Source organism: Urocitellus parryii, chromosome 10 (assembly GCF_045843805.1).
Source record: "Urocitellus parryii isolate mUroPar1 chromosome 10, mUroPar1.hap1, whole genome shotgun sequence".
Classification (NCBI taxonomy): domain Eukaryota; kingdom Metazoa; phylum Chordata; class Mammalia; order Rodentia; family Sciuridae; genus Urocitellus; species Urocitellus parryii.
In genome coordinates, this window is record NC_135540.1 from 7,288,316 (window position 1) to 7,302,998 (window position 14,683).

Sequence of the window (14,683 nt, forward strand, 5' to 3'; positions counted from 1 at the left end):
CCCTGACCTGTGTAACTTTCTCTGAGTTCAGACCACTTTTTTTTTTGTGTGTGTGTGTGGTGCTGAGGATTGAACCCAGGGTCTTGTGCACGAGAGGCAAGCACTCTGCCAACTGAGCTATATCTCCAGCCCCAGACCACTTTTTAAGTAAAGCAGTCATGTTGAACTGTCGGAAGCTTAGATCATTTGAGGGTGTCTTTCAGCTCTTGATCAGAGCCTCCCCGGCTCTCAGTGGAGGATGGTGGCTGCCGTTTCTCATCTTGTTGCTGCCGTTGGGTTCTCCTTCTTTGGCAGACTTCCTTGCTTTGTAAGGGACTGCTTTGAGGGAGGACAAGACAATGCGCTGGGCATCTGGTTCAGGACTCTGGGCTTGACAGGAACCCAGGATGCATGTAGGTCTTCGTGGAAGGCGTGTGACTAGGTTTCTTGCTTACTGATGGGACCATAGAGATGAGGAGTAGCATCCAGGGAAAACAAGCATAAAGATGGCAGTGTGGAGAAGTGGCCTTTTAGTTGAGACACTGCCTCATTGTGTCATTGCCTTATTGTGGTGAAGTTTATTAAAGTGATCACCAGCCTGAAAAGCTACCAGGAAAAACAAATATGGACCTATTAGCAGGCATATGATGTGAACTGTGCTTAGCAGCATAAGAAAGAACTTCTTGTCCTGAGAGGAGAGCTCGGCATTGTGACTTGTGTAAACAGAGGGCAGCTCACAGTTGCATGCCCCATCTCTGCCAAACGCAACTTTAGAGCCATGTGGACGCCAGGGTTGGGCTTCCTTATGCAGCTTGTAGTCTGCAGTGAGCCGAGGCCTGAGAAGGAGCCAGTGTGCACCCTCGGCTGGGAGGTGCGCTCTGCCCTCACATGGTCAGGCTTGCTTGACACTGCAGGCCCGTGAGCGCAGGGGCAGGTGCTGGGGGGCCCTTTGCAGTTCCCTCCTTTTGGTCTGTGATGAGGAATTGGGGTACTGTCTTAGAAGAGGGTAATTTGGAGTCTTGTCGTTCTTTTTTTTTTTTTTTTTGCAGGGTAGGGAGAGGGCTCTCTTCCCCTTTCTCCCCTCGCAAATGGTGCTTCCTGGGCAGAAGTCACGCCAGGTGAAATGGCGGTGTGGGAAACACATGCTGTTACTCCACGCCTGTCCTGTCTTGCACCCCAGAGGCCTGCTGCTGTTTTTCTTCCAGTGTTTTTCCAGGCATGTGTTTCTGCCTGGTCCTAGTCAACCTGGACCTTGCCCTCCCCAGACTCCGGCCCAGAGCCTGGTGTCCAGGAGGTAGGGGCTGGTGGGGGTGGCGAGTGCGGAGGAAGCGGCCTTGGCAGTTCTAGAAGGTTTTGACTCGAGGTTGTTATGGTTAATGAGTTTTATTTTTAAACGTGTACCCAGAGAGCATCCTGAGTAGCGGGTGTCATTGGCTTCCTTGGTGAACAGAGAGTTCTTAGAAGTTTTCCAGAGGACAGCAAGGTTTCTTTGTTGATGTTGGTGTAGTCACTGCTGCATCTGTCTGTGTTGACAGAAGGGGCAAGAGGGCAGTCCTGCCAGCTGCTGCCACTCCAGGCCTGTGAGGCAAAGGGCGTGTCAGGTGCAGGGTTTCTGCAGGATGTCAGCCTTGTTTTGTGTTGATACAGCGACCTTGTTACCCTGCAGCTCCATGGTTACCCTGCAGCTGCCATCGCTTTGGGAAAGAATGCAAATGTCAAATGTCAGTGTCCCTTTCTGTCCCTTGCAGGTGTTTAGGACAGACCTGATCACCGCCATGAAGTTGCATGACTCCTACCAGCTGAACCCGGACGAGTACTATGTGTTGGCAGATCCCTGGAGACAGGAATGGGAGAAAGGGGTCCAGGTGCCTGTGAGCCCGGGGACCATCCCGCAGCCTGTGGCCAGGTAGAGGTGCCCCGAGGACAGGACTGTGCCTCTGCCCACCCTTGCATCTCCTCCTTTCCAGCCAGGAGCCCGACAGGAGAGGGTTCTAAATTAGCATCCAGATAACGTGAAGTCTCAGTGAAAGTGGAAGTGTAGCAGAGTCCAGACACTCAGGAGGCTGAGGCGGGAAGAGCAGTTTGAGGCCAGCCTGGGCCTCAAAGGGCCTTGTTTGTCTCTGAGTCACAATAAGAAGGGCTGGGATGTATTTCCGTGGTGCGTACCCACCTAGCATGCTTGAGCCAGGACTGCAGATGAGTGGGTGAGCGAGGATGACAGACAGTTCAGGCACAGAGAGTCGGGATCAGCCACCGTGGGGAGGTGCCCAGGGCACTCTGGGAAGTGACTGGCGCCTCCCTGCGGCTCTCCACCGTGCTCTGCATGGGCTCTGGGGATGGCTCTCTAGGGGAGGAACCAGTAAGGGCTGTAGCCTGCAGTGGTTGGTCATTCCCCTGGAGAACAGGCGAGGAGACCTGCCATGCAGGGTTTATTTTATTAGAAAATATTTTGTTTTGTAGTTGTAGATGGACAGAATGCCTTTATTTTATTTGTTTTATTTTTTATGTCGTGCCGAGGATTGAACCCAGTGCCTCATGCATGCTAGGCAGGCGGTCTGCTGCTGAGCTACAGCCCCAGCCCTTATTTTTTAATACTGTGGATTGAACCCAGGGCACTTAACCACTGAGCCGCATCCCCAGCAGTTTTTACTTTTTATTTTGAGACAGGGTCTTTCATCTCATTAAGTTCCTTAGAGCCTCACTAAGTTGTTGAGGCTGGCTTTGAACTCTCCATCCTCCTGCCTCATCCTCCTGAGTTGCTGGGATTGCAGGGGCTGGCCACTGCACCCCGCAGAGCAGGGTTTTAGAGGAAGAAGGTTTTTGAGTCTGATCTCTGTATCCACTGACAAGTCCCCACCTCTCATAGGGTGAGTCCTTGCTGACTCCAGGGTCAGGCTGCCTCCTGGTTGCTTGTTTCCCCCTCGTGACCTGGAGAGACTGAGTACCTGCTCAGCTGCAGGCACTGCATGGAGGCCGCCTTCTCTGTTGCTGAGCATGGCCTGTCCTCACCTCTTGGCCCTCCTCGTTGTGTTTCTTTAGGCGCGTGATTGGGTTTGGTTGTTGCCATTAGGGATCTCAGACAGGTGTCCATATTATGTTGCAGTCCATCGTGGATGGGCAGGCTTGGGTCGCCTCCAGGAGCCACCAGAGCTTGTAGGCTGAGTTCAGTCTGTGGAGCAGTGCCCGTTGGGCCCTGCAGGGCACAGGCAGTAGACACTGCCTCCTTCCCCAAGATGCGGCCCAGCCCAGGTGCACTTGTGGAATTGCTCAGGACAGCAGCAGAGAGCACGCGCCCTGGTGGGGCTTTCATTCGGGACCTGCTGTCTCTTGAGTAGGAGGGAGAAGTCCCTTCTCTATGCTCATTTCAGTGCCCTGTAGAAAGAAGCACCATGTTAACTTAAGGAGGATGAAAATGCTTCTGTAACTTGTTGGGCACCTGTTGACACTGCTGCAGACTGTGGAAGCACAGTTGTGGAGGATGCTGGGGCCCGTGGCTCCTGGCTGGAGCGGGCTTGCCCTAACGTGAGTAGGCTGAGGTGGGCCATTGGTCTCCAGGTGCTGACAGGTTGGGAGAGAGTGGGCGAAGAAGACACCTGGGCTCCTGTTCTGGGGCCATGGGCTCCCATTGGGAGAGTCCCCTGTTTGGCTGGAACGTTGTGTGCCTTAGATTTCTTTAATGGATGGCTAAGGCCTAATTCTTTCTCTTCCAATCCCCTTAGTAAGATGAGACCAGGCCCACCTCCCCCGCCCGTTTTCCAGTATGTGCTGTGTGTCCAGCTTGAGGGGCCGTTTTTGCTCCTGCAGATGTTCTTGAGAAACCAGTGCTGGCAGGTGACCTCCAGCAGGGCTGGGCAGGCCTGGTTGTGGAGGTGATGTAATGGCTGACCCTGGCAGCAGGCCTGAGCCACTGGAGTTGTAGTTGGTGCAGGCGTGCTGGTGTCCTGTGAAGTGGTTTTGAAGACTTCTGCAGTGTTTTCTAGTTGGGCTCTTGTGGTGTTTGGGTTGTAGGCCAACCTGGGCATCTGGGCGTCAGAGGAGCAGGCTCCACCTGGGGCCTTCTGATAAACCTGCTTGTGGGTGGAGAACGGGTAATGTGGCCGCCTTCTCTTCCTGTCCACCAGGGTTGTGTCCGAAGAGAAATCCCTCATGTTCATCAGGCCCAAGAAGTACATCGTGTCCTCGGGCTCTGAGCCTCCTGACTTGGGCTACGTGGACATCCGGACGCTGGCCGACAGCGTGTGTCGATACGACCTGAACGACATGGATGCCGCGTGGCTGGAGCTGACCAACGAGGAGTTCAAGGAGATGGGTGAGAGAGCACGGCACAGGGCAGGGGCCCACTGTCAGCCCTCCCCCTGGGCTGCCAGGGCTCGTCTGACCGCAGCGGAGGTGATCGGGATTGGGAGGCTGCATGTCCCCCAGAGTGGCACGGGGTGGTCCCCTGGGAGTGGAGGTGGGCTCCGGGAGGCTGCAGGTGGCATGACTTCCCATCCGTGCTGTGTCCCAGCCGTCCCTGACTTCCCTGAAGTGGGGTGTCTTTCCTCTCATGTCCCTCGGGGGCTCCTTCCTGGCCTCTGCCTCTGGGCGAGGTGAACCTGCTGCAGCCACTTGTGTTTTGCCCAGTGACTCTTTGGTCCCGCTGCAGACCGAGCTGCCTGTTCTTCTTACCTGTGGGTCTGTTCCTGGCTTCTCCTTGAGGAAGCCTCACTCAGCTGATCAGTCACCGTTTCCTTATTATCGGGCGCCGCGGTTGGTGGAGTCTGGGGTGGAGGCAGACTCCTGCACACGGGCCCCACTGCTGAGGTGGCCTTGAGGGCCCTGACAGCGAGAGGAGGATGTCAAGTCCAGACTCTTGACAGCGGAAGTTCACAAGGGGGTGCAGTTGATGTCCTGGGCACTGGGTGGGAAGTTGGTGCTGGCTCTGTATTTATCATCCAGCTCATCACTGTCACAGCCTGGAAGGACAGCCACTTTGTGGTTTCCATGGAGCCTGGCAGGGGCCTCCTGTGGTAAGGCTTGTCCTGTCTCAGCTGGTTCACGGCCCAGTGGGTGGTGACAGGCATGCCTTACTTTGGCTTGGTGACTCGGCTGTTGTGACAGACAGTGGATGTCCTTGGTGGCCGTTGCTTTAGTGGCCACATAGCAGGCTGGAGTTGCTTCACAGGCTCTGCTCAGAAGCTTTCCAGTGGTCTCTTGGAGCTGAGCACTCTCACCTTTGTGAGTGGTGAACCTCTGCCTTGAGCAGCATTGTGAAGACCTAAGCACTCACCTCTGTCCTGTGAAGCCAGAGGTCTCAGCCTGATTCCTGGCTTTTGTGAATGGTTTCATTAATAAGAACTGGGCTAATTCATCAGGTTTAAAGATATTGCTGAATATTTTGGCAGGAAAAATTATGTAGTTTTATAACATAAGTTGAATATGTGCGAAAGATGTTTGTTTTAGTTGCTATTGGTCTTTTTAGATAAAAATTTAGTTATAGGGCATAGTATTGTATTTCCAAAGTCAGTGGTGTTTCCAAAACCAGTAGGAGGTACTGGGATGAAAAGTTGGCTGTGGAGAAGCCATTTCATAATTGGATAGATAGATGGCCCTTTGCATGTATGGGGCTGTTATCAGCGTCTAATACAGTTCTTCCAGTTTTACAAACTTGGAGGTTTATCGATGGTTTTAAGATTTATGCTAATGCATTCAAGTTGTTGTAGGCTCTAGTAACATTTCCAGTGATTTTTCTTCCTTTCTTTTTTTTGCAACTTGAATGTCCTGTTTACTTTTTAACTTGTTGTTTTCCTCTTTGCACAAGTATTTTCATTATAGAAAGTGTGGAAAACAAACTTCTGCAAACAGAAGAAAGTAAATTCTCTCCCCTACCAGCTCAGACCATGATAGCCACTTCAAATTTACTTTTGGTCTTTCTTGAAGAAGAGTATGTTTTACTTGATCCACAGTGAACTGTCTTCTTTGCCCCAGATATTTTCTCATGTTGGTCATTTCTGATTAACTGTATTTCAGCTTGATGGAGTCTGCAGTGTGTGGAGGGATGAGCCAGTCGAAGAGAATTGAATGCTTGTAGTGAAAATTGTTTTCCAGAGTACTATTTTTAATTTTATTTTTTAAAGCACAAGAAAGGAATTTAAAAAAAAAATACCCAAACTCCTAGTATGTGGCTATGGCTTCTGAAAGTCACTTACATGCTGGCGGTTTTGTATAATGACTGTAATGAAATGAATTATGTGACACTACATGTCCTTGATCCTTGAGTCCTTCTCAGAATTGTTGATTGCTTTTCTATTTACTCTGTCTTTAGTGCCTGACCACAGGGAGCAAACTATTGCCTGGAGGAGCTTTTCTGTGGAAGGGTCTGAGAGGCATTCATTAGGAAATTCTGGGACGCTCAGGGATAGGCTTAAGTTCTGTTATTTATCTATTGTAAATTGTAAGTTCAGATACAACAGTGCTGTTTCATTGCAGAATCACCGTGGGCTCTTAGCGTGGGCCTTGTGGTTTCCTTTCAGGAATGCCTGAGCTGGATGAGTTCACCATGGAGAGGGTCCTGGAGGAATTTGAGCAGCGCTGCTATGACAACATGAACCATGCCATCGAGACCGAGGAAGGCCTGGGGATCGAGTACGATGAGGACGTGGTCTGTGACGTCTGCCAGTCCCCTGATGGTGAGGACGGCAACGAGATGGTGTTCTGCGACAAGTGCAACATCTGTGTGCACCAGGTAGGTGGCCGCCCGGGGTGCCCAGAGGGCGTGCGGCTGGAGCCCAGTCCTCCCTCCCAGGGGGACCCCTGCCCCGCCTTGCTGAGGGGCCTGCAGACTGGAGCTGCGGAGTCCAGGGCGCTCCAGGGTTTGGAGCCCGTGTTGCTGCCTCCACAGCGGCAGCAGGACCCAGCTAGGAGCGCTGGAGGACCAGCACTGCAGGCGGCTGGCTTGTGTTCCGAGTTCCACAGTCTGGGTGCCTTAAAACAGTAGAAGCCTATCGTCTTGTATTCTACAGGCTGCAAGTCCAAACAAGGTGTCCGCAGGGCCCGTTCCCTCGAGGTACACAGGCAGCTCTCTGGCCTCCTCCAGGCCTGGTGGCTTTCAGTCCTGTGTGTCCTGGCTTGCAGCTGCTTCTTTGAGGTGTACCCCTGTTGTCTGTCCTCACAGGGCTGTTTTTGTGAGGAGCTGGGTTGTGTTGGTGTCAGAGTCCCAAGTCCTCCAGTTGCTCCAGTTTAACTAATTATGCCTGCAACGAGTGTTTAATAAGGTCACGATTTGAGATGGTGGGGTTCGGACTTAAGTATATCTTTTGGTGCGACCTGGAACTTTGCTAGCATGTGTTGATCTGTAAATGGAGCTGTTGAAGCACAGGAGGGTTACTGAAGATTTTTTTCAAGAAAAGTAGGATTTGGTGGCAGTAAGATTTGGTTGCTGCTTCCTACTGTCCACAGAGAGATCTTAGGACGTCAGTGGGGCTGGCTCTGAGTGATTGTAAAAGTTTCGACTGTCTCCATGCTCCTAGGTTATTCATTCTTCAGGCATTGATTGGTTCGTGCGGGCGGTACTGGGGATTATCCCAGGGTTACCATTTCCCAGCCCTCTTTACTTTTTATTTTGACGGTCTCAAACTTGTGATCCTCCTGCCTTAGCCTCCAGAGTAGTTGCTACTACACTTGCTCCATGAAAGTTCTTTCTTTTTCTTTTTTTTTTTTTTTGGCACTAGGGATTGAACCCAGGGGTGCTCAGCTACTGATCCACATTCCCAAACCTTTATATAACATGTAGACACAGGGCCTTGCTGAGTTGCTGTGAGGCTGGCTTTGAACTCACGATCCTCCTGCATCAGCCCTTGAGCCGTTGGGATTACAGGCGTGTGCCTGGGCCCAGCTCCGTGAAGTTCTTGATTGCCATTTTCTTAGTAGTCTGCCTCTTCCTGGCTTCACTTCTTGTCTGAAGACTTCACCACCTATGGCCTTGTCCAGGCTCTGCGGAGAACTGGTTGAACTCTTGTTTCAGAAATGAGCTAGCCATCCTGGGGAGGGACCTCCTGGGGCCTCCTCACAGGAGTGGTGGCAGAGCTGGCCCTGGCACTCAGCGGCTGGAGACACCGCTTCCCCACCTCCATTCTTTCTGCCACGCTGTGTTGTCCCTTTCCTCATTTTTCCTCTGGGAGGCCCCCTGGCTTGTCTTGAAGGCATACTTTATTCAATGAGCTGAGATCAGCTCTAGAAGGCTTGATGTAGGTGCTTACTGTTTGTAAGAGTGTCACCCAGCAGCACTACGAAGGGTTTGTTTTACCCGCCAGGGTGCTGGCGTGGCCTGTCGGTGCCTCGCACTTGGCTGAGCTGCAGGGTGCCCCCCTCACCCACCTTGCACCTGAGGTTTCCTTGTGCATCCTGGGTATGTAGCGTGCCCAGGGCTGTTCTCTGCCTGGAGAGCTGCTCCCGGCTCCAGTTCATCGAGGATGCGGTTCTGATGGCCTGGTCTTCAGAGGCCTCTGACTGAGCTTCTGTTCCGCCCTGGCTTCCTTCCTCCCCTCGCTCAGCTCACATTTACCTCTTCTCTCTTCCAACTACCTTCATCATTTCAATTGTAATAGCCTTGATTTCTGCAGTTGATGCCTCTAGTGTAATTTGGCCATCTTGTGCAAGACAGGCTTTATTTTTTTAAACATCAGCTAAAGAGACTGAATTCTCCCATTGTCTGGGATGTCTGTGTTTTGGATCTCGGCTCCTGTGGGAGAGTGTTGGGGTCTGGCTGGTGGAGGTTGCCCAGCCTTGGGAGTGAGGTGTCCTGGTTTATTTCAGTCCCCCGCCACCACCTTCAGTCTCCTTTAATAGCACTGCCACCTCCCCTCCCTTCACCCCTCTTCGTTGATGAAGCAGGTGGGTAGCTTCTCCCATCTGACTCCTTGGGACTTTGAGCACTCACTGAAACCCCGTCTAGAAACTTGGTATAGGTGGGTTTTGTAACAACACTGCAGAGCAGATTTTTTAAAAACTTGTCTGTCTGGAGCTTGCAGGACCACCCTGTGCTAAACATATACGTGTTTTGCGTGTCTTTAGGGCACACACCCATGCAGGACTTCCTTGTAGTGGCCAGTGGTGTTTCCTGAGGGAGAGGGTCACTGCTCAGTGGACGTGGGACTGTTTGTGTTGCCTGTGGTTCTGTGAAAATCTTTCTAGGTGTCTTTAAATTAATTGATAAAAATGGGAACAGTCAATGATTTTCTCTCCTCTGCTTGGGGATGTCCTGTGGCATTGCAGGCCTGCTATGGAATCCTCAAGGTGCCAGAGGGCAGTTGGCTGTGCCGGACCTGTGCCCTGGGAGTCCAGCCAAAATGTTTGCTGTGTCCCAAGAAGGGCGGTGCTATGAAGCCCACCCGCAGCGGAACCAAGTGGGTCCATGTCAGCTGTGCCCTGTGGATCCCTGAGGTAAGCGTGGTTCTTACTAGCACCTCATCTCAGAAGGCCCTGGCTGGTACTTGGGACTGGGCATGAGGAGCCATGTGTATGTGGGCAGCTTGTAGCTGACGGGTGAAAAGATACCTGTACTTGCTGGGACCTGCAGCATACCACCCTGTTGTCATGAGTGTGAATTCGTAGCAGTGCTGCCTGGAGGTGCAGTGAGTGAACTCCAGAGGCCAGTGTCCGGTGGCTTCACCTGTGCCGAATCATGGCTGACGCCCACCTGCAGGGTCAGGCCTGCAGCCTCCATGGCTGTGGCCTGGGCCTGGCAGTGCCGTCCTGTGGATCCTTGTGCTTGGCAAGCCTCACACTCGACACCACCATGGTTAAACATCATGCTCTAGGTTATACTTCTGTGATTTTTATTTAAATTCTTATTCAGCCTCCACCTTTATAAATTCAGGTCTGGTCTAATTTACTTCAAGTCCCAGACTTTAACTGATTTAATTTGCACGGCTCACTATGAGAATATCATTTGTGATTCAGATCCCACCATTTTTTGGTGTCTGATCTGGGTCATTTTCCCTCTTGAGGAAAACGACATGGTGTTGGTTTCTGCTCCGAGTCTTGGTGGTGCCGGGTCTCCTGGTTCTGCATTAACAGGATACATACAGTTCAGCGACCTCACTGAACGTGGAGTGGACTCCTGTTGACTTTGGTGGATTTCCACTTTGAATCTAGTCTGTGTTACAACTGAAGAAAATGGTTTTCTTTAGTGAGAGAGATTAAAATAGCTTATGTATTTACTTAGTCCATTCTCGGTCGTCTATTTAAATATATTTAAGATGGCTTTTTAGTCTTGACACATTCCTCGAATCAGAGGCATAGTAGATTGCATGGTCCTGACCACGAGAGTCTTGGTCATCGCACCCTTAAATGATAAATGAAAATGTTTTGTCATCGAACTTGTCTCCATCAGATGGGGACAGGGCTGGGTCTCTCCTGTCTGCCCCTGGGGTCCCTGAGGGCTCACCTGTTGCAGGAAGTCAAGAACCTGTGAGTCTTGAATGGCCACACTTGGCCCTGATGGCCCGTCTCCGTTCTCGCTGTCTCTGATTTCCAGGTGAGCATTGGCAGCCCCGAGAAGATGGAGCCCATCACAAAGGTGTCTCACATCCCCAGCAGCCGGTGGGCGCTCGTGTGCAGCCTCTGCAACGAGAAGTTCGGGGCCTCCATACAGGTACGTCGCTTAGGAAGAAGGGCTGGCTTCCTTCCCCGCTGTGGGTAGCAGGTGAGGGAGACTGTCCCCTCAGGCTCCTGCCGGAGGAGCTGCAGGACCCAGGGTGAGGGGTGCCCGCCCTTCCCAGGGACGGGATGGCTCCTGTCCGCAGGAACACTGTCAATTGGCTGATAATCGTCACACAGTTACCTGGAAGTTTGCCTGAGTGGCAGGGCAGTTCCAGATTGTCTTGGTCCTTCCCTGGCTACCCCAAGCCTGGTGTCCCAGCCCCTCTGTGCAGAGAGACACCTTCCACAGAGAAGCCAGTTTTCCGACATGCCTCACTTGGGGCACGGGAGTCTCCCCGCCTGCAGGCTCAGCATGCCACGGCGCACCTCTGCGGCCACCTCTCCAGGCTGTGGGGTTGGGTGCTGCCGCCACACTGGCAGAAACACACTGCTTGGCGCCTGCTGGGTGGAGGGGCTTTCGAGGTGCCCTGCGGGTGCTCTTGGCCCAGGTTCTTAACCTGATCTGAACAGTCTGGTTCCTTGATTCTTCACGGCACCGTGGCCATGAGTGCGTCAGGGACCGAGAGCAGCATTCCCAAAACAGGTCAGCGGGTCCCAGAGCTGGTGGATGAGAGAGAGTGGGGCGGCATGTGTGCTGCCGGCTTGCCAGGGTGCCTGGACTGCTCCGCAGGGGCCTCTGGTCCTCCAGCTGGCCATCGGACGGTCCTCACTCAGGCCTGCGAGCGCTGTGGAGTTCCTGGAGCAGAGGCACTTGGAGGGCAGCTCCTCTCCGTGCAGAGAATAGCAGCTCAGTGTAGACAGTGCCAGGCTCGGGGCCCTGGGGCTCAGAGATACATGGCTTTGTTGGCGAAGCCAGTTTTAAGTTTTGGCTGATACCAAAATGGCTGACTGGGAATAGAATCTTCAAAACTAAAGGGCAGAAATGCCTCTGGTTTGAATTGAGTTGGGCAAGGAGAACAGAGACGTTAACAGGCTCCCAGTGCGTGTGTGCGTGCATGTTTACTTGTGGGAGGCCCTGGTGGCCTGCTGGGGGGAAACCATTGCTTCTGGGGTAGCTGGAGTTCTGAGCGCAGCGTGGACGCGCTGTCCTGCGCACCCTGTCCTGGTCCTCAGTTGAATTTAAGAGGCCTGCAAATGGGCGCTGGGCATCCCTATGAGGAGAGGATGTGGTGTCTCTTCTGCACTGTTGGCCTCTTTTTCCCAGAACATTAATTTGAAGAAGAGGCCCGGGGAGGCTGATGATTTTTCCCATCTTCCCAGAGAGTTCCTCTCTGTGGTGTGTGCAGCTGTGGCGGCTCTGGTGCTGAGTCAGCCTGCGTGGGAAGGCCCCAGCACGGCCTCTGGCCCTCCCAGCCCCGGGTGTGCACAGCGGTGCTTCTCTTTAGGGGCAGACGGCTGGGTTAAGTGTGGCTTGAGCCAGACACGGAGAGTGTCTCCGGCATCTGTCACCACTTTAGCCTCCCACTGGCGCATGCTGTGGGAGGAACACCCTGACTCTGGTGACAGTGGCCAGGTGTGTGTGTGTTGTCGCCAGAGCTGCTGTCACACACTCCTTGGAGTTGAGGTTATTTACAGATAGAACGAGGAGTTTATTTCATGTGCTGTAGGTGAGGGGGATGGGGGATGGTGGAGGGGGATGGGGGATGGTGGAGGGGGATGGGGGATGGTGGAGGGTGCTGGATTGCTATAGCAGTGGGCAAAATCTCGGCTGGCGTGGAGTGAAATGCTGAAGTGCCCTGCTGCAGCCCTTGCCCTCCTGGCTCTGTGACTCAGCCTGTTGAGTGAGTTCAGCTGCTCGGTGGCCTGGAGCCACGGGTTCTGCTCCCCTGCCCGCTGGCATGCCCTGGGGTCTCTTGGCCTCACACAGGCAGTGTTGCTCTAGGGGACTGACTTCAGCCTCCACCAGGAACCTCCTTCCAGGGATTTGCTCAGTGAGATCAGAAGCCGCTGATCGCTGGCTCCTGCTGGGCCAGAGGCTGTGGTCTGAACCGTAGCAGGCGCTGTGGCAAGGCGGTCAGCAACCTTGCTGTGGCCTGGCCTTCAGAGTGACTTCCCTGTGGCCATAGGATGTGGTCCCTGGTGGTGCCCATCTACCCCTTGGGCTCATGGGAGCCTCTGTGCTGGCAGGGCCTGCCTCCATCCTGGGCTGCGCTTCTCGTCTCCTTTGCACCTTCTGCTCTGACCCCTGGGCCCTGCTTCAAGGGAGTGTGGCATTTATCTTCCCACTTGTGGGGTCAGAGTGAGGATTCACTTTCCTTTTAAAACCCGACAAGTAGTCATTGGTCCTGGGGGGACTCTTGTCCAGATCGTTCCCACAACACCTTCCTCATGTCCCTGAGGAAAGCCAGGTTAGTGCTCCAGCGTGTGCTCTGCGTGTTGAGCAGCTGCTACTTGGAGCATGATGCACCCTTGTCATGAGTGTCATTTGCACGGTCACGGACGTGGTTGTTCCTAAGAAGAGGGCAGTTTGGTTTGGTTCATGAGCGTCCATCTGGAGAGCCCCTGAAGTCCCCACCTACTTCACATGGCACCTGGCATTGTCTGCCAGGGCCCAGCCTTGTCACGCTCTCCTGCCACACTGCATTCTTGAATGTGCCCCTGGGGGTCACGTGTGGGTGCCCAGCACCAAGGGCCCTGGGCTGCTGCTCCTTAACAGTCCTCTCTCTGCTGTGTGTTCTTTCCAGTGCTCCGTGAAGAACTGCCGCACGGCCTTCCATGTGACCTGTGCTTTTGACCGGGGCCTGGAAATGAAGACTATCTTGGCAGAGAATGATGAAGTCAAGTTCAAGTCCTACTGCCCAAAGCACAGCTCCCACCGGAAGTCTGAGGAGAGCCTTGGCGAGGGGGCCGCACAGGAGAACGGGGCCCCCGAGTGCTCCCCCCGGAATCCGCTGGAACCCTTTGCCAGTCTGGAGCAGAACCGGGAGGAGGCCCACCGGGTGAGCGTCCGCAAGCAGAAGCTGCAGCAGCTGGAGGATGGGTTCTACACCTTCGTCAACCTGCTGGACGTGGCCCGAGCCCTGAGGCTGCCTGAGGAAGTGGTGGACTTCCTGTACCAATACTGGAAGCTCAAGAGGAAGGTCAACTTCAACAAGCCTCTGATCACCCCAAAGAAAGACGAAGAGGACAATCTAGCCAAGCGGGAGCAGGATGTCTTGTTTAGGAGGCTGCAGCTGTTCACGCACCTGCGGCAGGACCTGGAGAGGGTAATGATTGACACTGACACCTTATAGTGACTTAGAGAAGAAGATGCAAAGAGGCGAATGCTCGCCCAGAGCAAGAAATAATAGCCAGTCCTTGCTCCCAGCCCCGTGTGCACTGCAGCATGAGGTGGTGTTGGTTAATGTGTTCACGGGCTGTCAGCTCACTGTGCACACGTGTAAGACTGCCACAGAGCGGGAGCTGCTTTGTGACCCCTTTCTTTAAACACTTTCCCATTAATCTTTATTGTTCTGCAAGATCAGATGGGTGTATCTTTCCCCTCTTTTCTAGAGCTGGAGGGAACTGAGCCCCAGGAAAATGACCAAGGGGATGACTCAATTGTTTGAGACTGATTTTGAAAACTGGAATGGATTTAATGCAGGGGGAGGGGGCAGAGGTAGGGAAATGTCTTGTCAGCCTGGGGAGATACAGGTGCTGATGAGGGCTGGTGTGGAGAGCCACGTGCTGCCCTCCCTGGCCCCCCTTGGCTTCTTGGCTGATCTCCAGGGGCCTTCCAGCATTGTCACCCAGCAGAGCAGGCTGTGTGCTCACGTGTGCATGAACTTAGCAGCACGCACATCTGTTACAGAAGACACTCCTGGCAGTGAGGTGCTAAGTCATCCCAAGGCTGTGCATGTGGCTCATGTGCCTGCGTGTGTGCGTCTGTGCGTCTGGTGAGGGTGGGATCCCGGTGCACGGGGCTTCAGATCTGTCTGAGGAGCCCTCGTAATGCTCGGCACACCACAGATACACCCGCTGTGGTCACACCACTGGATCAGCTGCTGCTGCTGCTGCTGCCGCCACCTCCGCTGCCTCCCCCCCTCTCCATTGCCCCTGGAGTCCCGCCTGGACCCTCCTTCCC

General features: G+C 53.6%; 1 protein-coding gene across 6 annotated transcripts in view; it reads left to right on the plus strand.

Moving 5' to 3' along the window:
- Jade1 (jade family PHD finger 1) overlaps window positions 1-14,683 on the plus strand; it is a 52,865-nt gene that overhangs the window by 29,275 nt on the left and 8,907 nt on the right. For all 6 annotated transcript variants that reach the window (XM_026390889.2, XM_026390893.2, XM_026390895.2 and 3 more), the window contains 6 exons: window positions 1,728-1,885; window positions 4,101-4,288; window positions 6,492-6,703; window positions 9,232-9,399; window positions 10,496-10,612; window positions 13,305-13,826. In XM_026390889.2, coding sequence (XP_026246674.2) covers window positions 1,728-1,885; window positions 4,101-4,288; window positions 6,492-6,703; window positions 9,232-9,399; window positions 10,496-10,612; window positions 13,305-13,826 — 1,365 coding nt within the window. The remainder of the gene's footprint in view (window positions 1-1,727; window positions 1,886-4,100; window positions 4,289-6,491; window positions 6,704-9,231; window positions 9,400-10,495; window positions 10,613-13,304; window positions 13,827-14,683) is intronic.